At 44.6% G+C, this 13,114-nt stretch overlaps 1 protein-coding gene across 1 annotated transcript in view; it reads left to right on the forward strand.

Moving 5' to 3' along the window:
- The window catches only part of TENM4 (teneurin transmembrane protein 4), a 397,674-nt gene that overhangs the window by 102,136 nt on the left and 282,424 nt on the right, over positions 1-13,114 (forward strand). Inside the window, 2 exon segments of the mRNA XM_058545514.1 lie at positions 9,703-9,761; positions 9,763-9,913. Coding sequence (XP_058401497.1) covers positions 9,703-9,761; positions 9,763-9,913 — 210 coding nt within the window.

Genomic DNA, 13,114 nt, shown 5'->3' on the forward strand with positions numbered 1-13,114 from the left:
CAACCACTCAAGGCTCATTTCCTAGCACTCTCCTCCTTGCTCTCCTCCAGCTCTTCTAGCTTCCTTGCTGTCCCTCAAATGAACTTGCTTCTGCTGCAGGGACTTTGCAGTTGCTGGGCCCTCTGCCTGGAAAGCTCTTCCTCCAGCTGTTTGTGTGGCTCACTCTTTCCCTTACTTCAGGGCTCTGCTTCAATGTTGTCTCCGCAGAGAGGCCTTCCCTGACCACCTTTCTTAAAACAGCACACCCATCCTATCGCCCCTAACCTCTTACTGCACTTAACTTTTCTTCACTGCATCTATCAGCACTTGATCTTGTTCTATATAGTTATTTGCTTACTACTTGTTGTTTGATTTTCTCCTCCTCTAGAATGTCAGCTTCTGAGCAAGGCTTTGTCTTCCTTGCCTATCAGGGATACTTAGAACAGTGCCTGGCACAGGGTAGACACAACATAAATATTTGATGAAAGAATCAATGCCTACCACTTAATAATAAAAAGACAAATGACTTAATTTTAAAATGAGGATCTGAATAGACATTTTTCAAAGAAGATATACAAATGGCCAAAAAGCACACGAGAAGATGCTCAACATCCTTAGCCATGAGGAAATGCAAATCAAAACCACAATGAGATACCACTTCACAGAATGGCTGTAATCAGAAAGTCAGATAATAAAAAGTGTTGGCAAATGTGTGGCAAAATCAGAATTCTCAAACAGTGCTGGAATGTAAAATGGTGCAGCCATTGAAAGCAATCCAGCAGTTCCTCAAAAGGTTGAACAGTAACCATACAATCTAGCAATTCCGTTCCTAGGGATATACCCAAGAGAAATAAAACACACATCCACCCAAAAGCTTGTGCATGAATGTTTATAGCAGCATTGTTCAGAAAAGCCAAAAAGTGGAAACAACCCAAGTTTCCATCAACTGATGAATGGATAAACAAAATGTGGATAAACAAAACAATGCAATATCGTTCAGCAATAAAATGAAATGAAGTCCTGATCCATGTTACAACATGGATGAACCTTGAAAACGTTATAGCACATGAAAGAAGCCAGTCACAAAAGAGCACATATTGTATGATTCCATTTATAGGAAGTGTCCAGGACAGGCAAATCCATAGGGACAGAAAGTAGATTACTGATTGTCCGGGGCTGCAGGGAGTTGGAGCAAAATGAGGAGTGACTGTTAATGAGTATGGGGTTTCTTTTAGGGAAGATAAAAATATTCTAAAGTTGATTGTGGTGATGGTTGCACTACTCTGTGAATATACTAAAAATCATTGAATTATACACTTTAAAAGGGTAACTCATATGGTATGTGAATTATATCTCGATAAAGCTATTATTACAAAAGAAATCAATGAATGTCCATATTTAGTATACCCATATCAAACAAGCAGACTAGCTGGTAGGCCATCCTGTGTGAAGACCAGAGTGACTTGAGGTGTTCTCTTCTCAGTGTTAAGGTGGAAGGCACTCCAGGAACTGGGCTTCCCCACAGGCAGGCAGGTGAAAGCAAAGCTCCTTTCCTGGGGAATGCTGAAAAAAACAGAAATGGCCCTGAGAAACCTGTGAGGAGGAGAGCTGGGGATCAAATGAGCGGAGCCTGAGAAATTTACTGCGTCCTGTTTTCCAGAGACCATTTTCCCAACATAAGTCACAGCGACAGATGGCCCCGGACCTGCTTCTGAAAATAACCACTGTCGGGGAGAGGAGAGTTGAGTTAGTGGGAGCTGCCCGGCTGGGGAGTAAGACCCACAAGATTTAATAGGCTGGAAAGAAGGCGAGTTTGGACCCAGGAGGCTACAGTTCTACCAAGCTCATCCCATTAGGGACCTGAAGCAGAAGCTGTTGTCTTTGCTGCCTTTCTGTGTGTGTGTTTTCTTCTCTTTAAAATAACTTTTATTTTTTTTTTTAATCTTCTTATCACATTTGTTCTTTGAAAAAATTAGAAAATATAGAAAAATATAAAGAAAAAATAAAATTCATTCATAATTCTACTGCCCCAAGGAAATGGGTATTAACATTTTTGTACAGATTGCACACACACTTAAACGTCAGAATTACTTTTTATATAGTTTTTATTCGTGCTTTTTTTATATCCTCTTTCCCATTTCCCTAAACATTCTTTACAAGCATGGCTTATAGTGTCTGCATATTAACATTGTACTGATGTGCCTTAATTTACATAATTAGGCACTTTTTAACATTAAGGATGTTTTTCCTTTTTAACATTTAAAAATTTTTTTTTACTTTTTACTATTACAGATGATGTTGTAATGGGTATCCTTAGAAGTAAATCTTTTGAAAAATCATGATTAGGTTCTTGAGTAAATTCCTGGAAGTGGAATTGCTCAGTTAAAACTTTTCCCCGTTTTAAAAATCAGTTTTTACCAAATTATACTACCAATATCAGTGCATAAAATCTTGTTGTACTTAAAACCAACATTTATTTTCCACCTATTAGGTGCTAGATATTTTCACATTATTTCATTTTCTCCTGAAGTTTTAAAAAATAATTTTTAAAAGTATAAAAAGAACTATATGTGCTCATCGTAGAAAAATCTGAAAATATAAAAGCATATTTAAAAAATTAAAAATTACCCATATCAGTAATAACCAGTTAAAGATTTTTTTCAGCCAATCTTTTTTCCTATACATTTACACAAATTCATTCATTCTATAAACATTTTATGAGCATTTACTATGCTGAAGGAACCTGACTTTCCATTGTAACTGAAATCATTTTTATCCTGTGTTTTTCCATGGTCTCCTGTAGTCCTCCATACAACCCCTTGAGGTGTGGACTGCTGTAACTCCTATCTTGTAGAATACTGGCCCACAAAAGAACCCTAGAGTATTCTAGTCCAACTCCCCAACGAGGAAAGTGAGGGCCAGAGAAGTCAGGGGACTTGCCCGCGATCCCACGATGCTTGTTGACCTACACCCAGATCTCTTGACCTCTAGTCTGTGCAGCAGACTACAGCCTCTGATGTGGAACTGAATCTGATATGGAACTGAATCGAAAATGGGGTGGCCGTGTAATTAATTGTCCAAATCAGGACATTTTTAGAGTAAAGGTGGGGCATTATTATTAATTAATGCAGGATAACAGATGTAAATCGAGGCCATCACTGACAAACCAGAATGTATGGTCCCTCTAGCTCTCTAGCTTCAGATTTCTAGCACTTTGAAATGCTTTGCAGTGGTGGATTTCAAATAACTATGTTCTGCAAACCAGTTCAAATAACTGTTCTGCAAACCTTTTCTGAGCTGAGATGCTGGGCCAGGCCAGGATGCAGAGATGAGCAGTCTATGGGTCTTGCTGGGGAGGCTGGGCTGTTCACACAGTAGATGTGAACACCACTCACTGGAGTCCAAAGTGGGACATGCTGCCATCCAATGGAGTTCCTGGTCTGCCAGCAGACCCTTCATATCAGAAGAAGATCCCAGTTTTCCTCAATGCCCCATCCTCTGCTCAGAACTGAGTCAGGTCTTACTTGTTCAGTGAAGCAACTGGCTGTCCTGTTAAGAAGAAATAGATACAAGGTTGGCATGTGAGAAGAGATGAAATGCATTTGGTTTTAAGTGGAGGGACTAGAGTATTTCTAGAAAGGAGATGAAACACAGTTAGCCTTTACAGGAAGGATGAATCCTTCAGCTCAGGGTTCCATTGAGATGAAGTACTTGTGTAGGTCTCAGGATTTTGTTTTGGTTTTTTCCAGGTATCGTTTATTGAGTAACTGCTGTGTACTGGGCGCAGTGCTAAGCGATTTACACACAGGCTTCCGAAATGCAGCGCTGCCAGTTCAAAGGTTCTTAGGAGGTTCTTCCAATCATCCAGGGAACTGCCTGGGAAGAAAGTGCCCTCCCTGCAGCACACAGCTGGTGCTCTGTCTTTACAGACGGGACTCGCACTTCCCCGCGTAAGCCGGCCGGGATTTAGCCGGTTTAACATAGATTAGTTAGATTAATAAGATTCCATTTGTGCGGTTAGGTGGACTTCTCTGGACTGCTGAGAAAAGTGTCAAAAAGTGCATTTTGTTAATGGTCTTCTGTCTTTGACAGAGTAATAAACTTGTCCATGAGCTAGCCCCTCACACTTTAGTCTCATGGCATATATTCCAAAGACACAGTCAGAATCCAGAACGCTAGAAGGCTCTTCCTTGAGAACTAGCTGGCCCTAGTAATAGGGTAGATTTCAAATGTAAAGGAAGGCTACCATCAGTTCACACAAAGATGTGAGTAACTGAAATTTTTCTTTCTGCAGATCTCAAGATTCCCATGTCATATGTTCTTGTCACATATCATGGCTGCCTCCTTAACACTTTTCCTCTTTTTAGGACATCAACAAGCAGTATATGTTGATAAAGGTGTCATTGTCAGGCTTACGGATCTGTCATTGTATATTCCCCAAAACCACCCTGTTCTTGCTATGAATTATATGAATTTATTCAGCTGAGGGATGGCAGAGGGAATCAGTATTGGTTGAGCCCTCACCATGAGACTGCTGGGCTCCTTACAAGCATAATACCAATCCCCTCATCAATGCTTTGCAGTGAGTATTAGCACCCCATTTTTCAAAGGAGAAAACTGAAACCAAGAGAACTGAGGTCCTTATCCCAGGTCATATAGCCAGTGTGAACCTGGGCTTTGATCCGTGGTTTACACCACAGGAAGCCTATGGTCTTTCCACCTTAGATGTGTTTCAGTTAATGGACAGGAATCTCCCTTTCCCTACTCCACACCAGGGTTGATAAATCTAATTCACACCACTCAGTGGAAACAGCATTGTGTTTTTGGATTCTCACCCAGGTTCTGTGACCACAGACAAATTACTTCACTTCGATAAGCCTCTATTTCTTGACCTTGAAAATGGGGATGAATTTTCCTACCCATAGGGTTATTGTGAGGAAAGATCTTACAAAACACGTGGCCCAGTTCCTGGCCTCCAGGAGGAGCTCTGCAAATGTTTGTTCCTTCCGCACCGGACCCCCACCCCAAGCATATGGGTGTCTACACTCTCTCACTTTGTTGCTTTCCTCCTCCATCCCTGTCTACTATAAGCTAGAGCTAGGCTCACAGAGACTTCTTCTCAAGAAATTTGGGTGGCTCCCCTCCACCTTTTACTGGCCCCCTTGGTTGTTGAGGTGAGGTATAGGGAGGTTCATTCCAATCATGCCATCTCATTTTATCATGGACACAGCGGAAAATTCTACAATACCAGGTTCTCTTCAGCTGATAATCAGGATACATGGGAAGTCAGCCTAAACCCCAATTCCATAGTCCCATGGCATCAGGCGTCCTTATTTCCTACATGAACATGCACCTAGGCCCCATCCAACAGGCGAGCCCAGGTCATGTGGACTTTCATCATCCTGGCTGAGCTGAGCCAATTAGAAAGGAGATCTGGGTGGCTAAGCAGATGCCTTAAGTTTAGAGAGCAGATACTTCTAAAGCACAGCCCAGATCTTATCACCTTCCTGCTTTAAAAACATCCATGACTCCCCAGTTAAGGTCTGATTTCCATTTCCTAGTGTTCAAGGCTTAAACCTACTGTTCAGAGATTCCTGTCTGACCACTCTCTTTACATAGACCTTTTGTGCCATAATCAAGGTATTCTCCTTTCCTCCTACCTTCCTTCCATCCTTTCTTCATTTAGCAAATATTTACTAGATAAATATTTATCTGCTTTCTATGTGCCAGACCCTGTGCTAGGCACTGGGAAATCCTGTAATGGATAAGCCAGGCAGGCTAGCGGGCAGACACAGACAAGTAAACACTGCAGTGTGGAGTGTTGCAACAAGGAAAGTACGAGAGCCGTGGGAGCACCCACAAGGGGTGCCAAACCCAGGCTTGAGGCATCAGGGAAGCCTTCCTGGGGGAGGTGATCATGAGGGTAAGCCCTAAGGCTGAGTAAGAGCTAATGAGACACACGGGGTGGTAGTGATGAGGAAAAGAAAAAGAAAAGGAAATGCTCAGGGAGAAGGAACAGCATGTGCAAAGGCTCAGAGGCAAAATTTTATAGTTGTGCTCCAGAGGGGGCCACTCAGATAAATTCAGTGCAAATGGTACCCTGAAATTGTGCAACTCAGCAAACTTGGGCAAAAGAGAGAGCAGTGAGTTTGTGGAAACGTGAGCAGGTGAGCACGTCTCAGCAAGTCTCAGCCAGTCTCAGCCGACATGGTGAGAAGTTAATGGTAACACATGAGACCTGAGAGGTAAAGGAGGGTAGGCAGATTGCTTGAGACCAGGTGAAGGCTGAGGGCCTTAGGCTGGAGTATTCCTCCCTCTGCCGTGGATGCTCACACACCTCTCTCTTCCTCTCTTCCTCTCTTCCCACTGGAATCCTCTGTGGCTCCAGGAAGCCTTTCTCAGTTCCTCCAGTTGAAATGAGCCCCCGCCCCCCACCCTCCCATTGCACTGGACCATCTTCTATTCTGACAGGTGCTACCTCTGCCTTGCTTAGAGCCCCACCCCACCAGCTCCTTTGGGGCTTTGTCTCTCACAGTTTATACCCCTCTCACCTTCTAGCCTAACCAGTGGGTGTTTAGAAAATGTTTGTGGAATGAAACAGTGTTCGCCACACTTTTGCAATCATGCGCTGCTCTTATAAAACAGATAAAGTTCGCACCCCTCACTTTATACATACAGATTTATGCATAGCAACATCTAATGGGTTTGGGTGTTTACTGGCTGGCATACTGTTCTCAACGTGTTACTCGTTTTAACTCCTTTAATCCTCAGAGCAACCCTGTGAAGTAGGTATTCTTTTTTAATTTTTTGTCTCCATTATATAGATGAGAAAACTGAGGCAAGATGAGAAAAAGGGTGAAGTAACTTGCTAGCAAGTAGTGGAACTAGAATTTAAATGTAGGTGGTCCAACTCCAGAGCCCATATTCTTGATACAACCCTACCCTGCTTCTGTAGATGTTGAACTGGTACAGCAATGCATTTCACTACATGTATTTCAAGCACTAATGTCTTATATACATTATAAAATATATACAAAATAGAAATTCAAAAAGAGTAAGATAAATAAATATTTTCTTGCACTCCAGGGGATGGTTCTTTGCATCCTTCCTTGGGACCACTGAAATTAAAAGCTGCTTATGACTAAGAGGAAGGAAGTTAACATGTTTCCAATAATAGCTGTACATCACAGAAACCTCATGAGTTATTGTGCACCTACTAAGGGTCTGGCACCTTCTTAAGTGCTTTGAATATTAGGTTATGAATATTCAGAGCAAGCCTGGAGGTCTGAGGAAAAGCCTGGAGATCGAATGGAAGGAGAAGAAACAGGCGTGAAACCTGGGAAGGCACCGTGCTGTTCTCAGCCTAGGGTCTCTGAAGTTTGTGATGGAACAATTTACTTAGTTCTGGAACTATTTATTTCATAAAGCTTGACAGATTTACTCAGGAAGAGGCTGTAACAAGCACCCTGGAACAACATATCGTGTTTCTTAACTTTTGTTTGAAATTCTAACTCAGCATGGTGTGGTACTGGTTATCTCGAGCCCATCAGAAGCTCTGATTGGAGATTATAAGATGTCTTTGGTTAATAAAAGATGAGGAAATGAACATATATTTGCTTAATAAATACAGCCTGGTCGACAAAATCTTTCCAAAACTGGGACCGCAGGGGAAGGGGAATCATGAATGGGGTTCTTCGTGGGGTGATTTCATTCAATTTAATAAACATTTGGTGAGCATTGCCCCTGGGTTCCTACTTGCTCATGCATACTATGTGCTTAGATATAGTCTCTTCAGTCCTCGCAACAATTATGTAAAAGGGGAAGGGTGCCCAACTTACAAATGAGGAACTGGAACTCATTTTCCCAAGATCAGACAGCTAATAAGAGGCTAGGTGGTGATGCAAACCCCAATTCTGTTGAACTCCAAAGCCTGATCCAAGAATGCACTGTACCCCAAGAATGTGCCATATACTTTTATGTGGGAGACAGGTACAGATAACTGCAAACATAGCAGAGCAAAGGTGACATCAGAGCTAAAGATGAGATTAGTTCAGAGAAAGGCATGATCACCCTATAGTGCTGGCTGGTAAATGGTGTCAGCGAAGCTCCTCAGAAACACTGGTTTGGATGATTTTAAGGTGAATCATAGCCCGGGTTTTTAGGTAAACCGATATACAGATGGAGAAGCCACCCTAGATGGTACTTTGGTCATTGATTCCTGCTGCCTCAATTGCTCTTACTGAATTTCTAGTATGAACCAGCCAAATGGTGTACACAGCAGCTCTATAAAGTGCTGTCACATATGCTTAGGCTCAGGGGTTGACATAAAGTCATGGAACCTGCAAAATCCTGCAGGATTTGGTGACTGTGAACTGAGTGAGCTTCTTTTGGTAGATAGACCACAAAAAGCTGGTGTTTTTCCCAATAATCAGCATCTCTCTGTGCCACCGCCTCCTTAGAACCCTCCTGAATCTTCTGATGGCATCTCCGGGCTGCCCTATGTTTTCTAAAGTTCAGTCTCTTTGAAAAGCTAGATGGATCAGATTATGTTTTAAACCTTCTATCAGTCAACCTGGGAGAAAAGAAGTAGCCGTTGCTGTCGCGTGGACGCATTGCCTGTACTGTATACTTTTATATGTCTGTGCTTATGTCCCCTCTCTTGTAGACGATGTACTGCACATATCTAAAGGCCTGCCACAGATAGGGCTGCAAATTGATCTCAAATGTCTTGTCTCAGGCCATCACCTTCTCCTTCTGAAGAGCTGGGAGTGTGCTCACAGATCTATAGCAAGCTGGGATTTTAGAATCGGAGAGCTGGGACATGTTAGAAACTTGGAGTCAAGCATACTGTGTATGAGTGCATTTTGGAATTCATAGTGTTAGTGTCCTAAAATTATAGGATTTTTTGATCTGATACTATTAGACCTTAAGGATCTTAGTATGTTAAACCCCTGGAATTCATCTATTCAGCAAATATTTATTTAGTGCCCACTATGTGCCAGGCACTATGCTAGGTTCGGAGGATACAGAAGTGAAAAAGACTGCTCAAGTTCTTGCTCTCAAGGAGTTTGCAGAGAATGCCAGGATTTAAGAGCTTTAAATGTTAGATTCTTGGAAAAGTAAAACAACAGTGTGTTGAAACCCTAGAATGCCGGCGGTGGAGGGGGGCCCTGGATCATTCTCTCCAGCTCTCTACCTTTTATAAGGCCCAGAGCCTGTTCCAGGCATGTCGGATTAAAATCTCACTAATAAGAACATCATTTCACTTCCGTGACATCACAGAATAGCCAGCTTGAAGGGGCTCAGCGATCACCCAAGGCGGCTGCCTCTTTTACTAGTGAGGCCACTGAGGCTCAGAGCGGGGGCAGCCATATCACAGGTAACACAACAGGGTCAGAACTAGATCCCAGGTTTGCAGGCCTCTCGCAGAGAACAGGCAAAGGAAGAAGGGCTTCTCATTTGTTTGGAGGTGCCCTCTTTGGAAGGCGTACAGACTTCTGCACGGAGGTCAAGGCCCCCGCTCTTCAGAAGGAGTTTGCACCAACTTTTTTTGCGGAGACATCATCCCCGTCCCGGGCCACGTGTGCAGTAGATCGCAGGGTGTTGAAAGCCCCCCTCCCGCCGTTGATGCGTGTTTTATTTTGCTCCCTCCCCCTCCCCGTGTGCCTCAAAACCAATTTTCATTATTTTTTTTCTGTCTGTGTTTGTCTTTGTGGTTCGCAGGTGCTCCCTTGCATTGTTCATCCGCTTCATCAACCCCTATTGAGCAGTCCCCCTCCCCGCCCCCCCTCCCCTCCGCCCAATGAGAGCCAGAGGCGGTTGCTAGGCAACGGTGTGGCCCAGCCAACCCCGGACTCAGACTCTGAGGAAGAGTTTGTCCCTAATTCATTCTTAGTTAAAAGTGGCTCCGTCAGCCTGGGGGTCGCTGCGAACGGTAAGTCCCTCTCTCTTCCTAACTTTTGTGGGGTTTTTTTTTTTCTTTCGTTGGCAATGATGATTAATCTGCTTGCTTGGGCCACTTGCAGGGGCGGAGGGGCCTGGTGCATGGGGGGCTGGGGGTTGTGGTGGACCTGACGCAGCTCCGCAGCTCGAGCAGCCCCGCTCCTGCCCGGCCGCGCCACTGGGGTGTGCGGGGGTTGGGGAGCTGCTGTCCCCACCCCCGTGACAGCAGACAGACAGAGCTGCACAGACAGAGCTGCACAGAGAGACACGAGACAGAAGCATCAGTAGAAGCGGAGACAGGCAAAGATACAGAGACAAAGATCAACACGGAAAAAGAAAAGACAGGTTAAAACAAAAACTGCACCTATTGGCTACCTACTGTGTGCCAGGGACTGTGCCAGCCACTGCCACTTGCTTTATTGGATCCTCCTCACAACCCTGCTTCAGTGACCCGTATTATTGTGTCCTCACAAACCATGAGAAAACTGAGAGAAAGAATACTACCTGGAGCCTAGCTCTGGCTCTGCAAGTTCTCAGCTTTCACACTGCCCTGAGACAGAGGGCCTTGAAGTCCCAGGCAGCTGCAGGCTGAATGCTGGCTGCAGAGAGAGCCACTGGGCCTAAGCCTGGATCTGCCCATAATAAGCACTTTTCTTCTACTCTCTGCCCTGACTCTCTTAAGAAGAGGTATTGGGGGTATGGTGGAAGAGCCTCAGGCTGACCAGGAGCCAGCAGATCCAGGTTTTAGCCCCTGATCAGGTGCTGTGTAACATGGGCCAAAGTGCTTGCCCTCTCTGTGTCCAGCAGAAGCCGGTCCACTTCTTTGCAAGGATGCTATAGAGAGGATTCAAGCTTCCCAAAGCGGGGGTTGATATACTTGAGGTAACCTGGAACCTCCCTAATGACCCCAGGATTTCCTGATTCTCGAAGAAGAGGAGAGGAAATGAGACTTCCCCCAGAAATAACACTGCAGGTTGTGTGTTGATTTTGCAAACATTTGTTTTATAAGAGCCTGTACGGCACTAAATTGCAGGCCAGGTTCTAGAGAAGGAGGCAGAGATTCAAAGAGATGTAAGGCAGGATCCATGGGCTCTGCAGACATCTTTGCATTAAGTGTAAGCTTTATGGCTGTGGGAGTTTGTGGGACAAGTCACATTGCCTCTCCAAGCTTGTTTCCTCAAGCAAAAGTAATGTGGGCCATACAGGACCCCCCTCATGACGAGGGCTCTCACAGTGCCTGGGAGAGAGAGGAGTTTAGTAAATGTTAGTCACGCCCCATCACCACCCCCCTCCCTCCAGAGGAGTTAGAGAACCTGGTGTGAAAGCTCCCATCACACTACCTGGCACTAATGCTCAAAAAGTCAGACTCCTTTTCTCTTGGGAGTAGATTATTATAGCCCCAGGTGATAAGGGAGGGGAGAATCTAGCCCAAGGGTGACTGAGGAGGGGAGCCTCCACTCTGCCTGAGGGAATCGGGAAGTGCTTCCTGGAGGAGGCTATTGCTGGACATGAAGGAATAGGTAGGGTGTGTCAGGCAGAGTAACCAAGGGCATTAATAACCAAGGACATTCTGGGCAGAAAGAAAACACGGACAAAGAACCTGAAGCAGGGAGATGGGGATGCTGCCCCAGCTCTTTAGCCCTGAGAACCTGGCCAGTAAGTAGGCGTTAACCTTGGAAGGGTGTGGAAGGCCACGTGGTACAAGTCATCTGAGGTGAGTTGAGGCCCTCCAGACATCACCCCCTCATGACAAAGAAAGGAGGTTTATTTCCTGCCCTCCCCTGCCCTTCCCTAGCTGGGACCTCTCCCAGCCTTTCTTTGAAAATCAGAGAGGAGGTTTTTGGCCCGTTGGTTGTCTTCTGACAGGATCTTAGGCCCTGCATTCTCTGGAACCAAAAACCCAAACCACCCTCCTGGGCCTTTTCCCTCTGTGCTCCTGAGGGGGGTGTTGTCCCTTTGGTGGTTCAGTGTCACTGCTCCTTTACACCTTTTAGCTGCCTGTGTTTCAAACCATGCACAGAAACAGGAACCCTGGACAGGAGGGAGGAAACCTGGGTTCCAGTCCAGGTCTCTGGCTCACTGGCTATTTGTCCATGGCAAATCACCATCCCTCTCCAGGCCTCAGTTTCCCCATCTTGCTAACGATGGAGCAATCCCTAAGGTACTCTGATTTTATCAGTGTCACATGGTGCTGACAGAGGTGTGCCAGCCAGTAGCCTTCTTAAGCTTACTTGGGGAGTAAAATATATATATATTTTTTTCTCCAAGTATCTATACACATACGCATATATATATATTGTGTATATATATATTTTCCCCAATATATGTACACACACACACACACACACACACACACACACATATAGTGATATTCTTTGTGTATTTCTGAGTAAATAAGCCTTGCAGGTAAAAGAGAAGGCAGGAGATTAAAGTCCTTAATCTGTCCCTTTGCTAATTAACTGAACAAGAGCAATCGCTTTGTTGTAAGTTCTGCAGCAAATGGATGGCATTATTGCATTATTGATGTGCAGGGAAGATGGGGGGACTTTGGCCTACAGCTGTCTGTTCAGTTATGTTCCTCTGTGCTCCTGCATCCCAGGGCACCTGGAGTCTCCTCGGATTCCTTCCCTGGGGCCTTGCTCTGAGTGTGTCACTCTAAAGGTTGGTAATAAATGTGCCCCATGCCTGAAGGGAGAGTCTGGGTCCTTAGTGGTCTGCTGCTCTGGGGTTCGTGGGTCATGAGAGAGCCAGTGAGTCTCACTCCGCAGCTGGACCCTGCCTGCTACCTCCTGTCTCCTGAAACCCCAAACTGAGAGGTCTTCTATGAGCCAAAGAACCCGCTGGTGCTAGCATGGACCCAGCACTAGCGAGTGAAGAGTGGACCCTGCTACATAGGGGGCCCAATAAATGTTTGCAAGGTTTTGTTTGATTTTTATTTCCATGAGAAAAAAAAAGGTGAAATTCTTTGAATGGGATTATCTTTATTTTTTTTGTCAACTGTAAAAGTAACAATGCTTGTTAACATTCAAACAATACAGAAAGGTAAAAAGCGAAGTTCTCTTGTAATCCTTCCTCCCAGAGACAACCACTTTTAACAATTTGGTGCTGGGTTTACAGATGCTTTCTCTGTAGTGTTAGTTTAATGAGTGAATGAATGAATGATCAAGCAATACAAACTGTAAGGACCATGGTG

Source organism: Diceros bicornis, chromosome 7, assembly GCF_020826845.1.
Source record: "Diceros bicornis minor isolate mBicDic1 chromosome 7, mDicBic1.mat.cur, whole genome shotgun sequence".
NCBI lineage: Eukaryota > Metazoa > Chordata > Mammalia > Perissodactyla > Rhinocerotidae > Diceros > Diceros bicornis.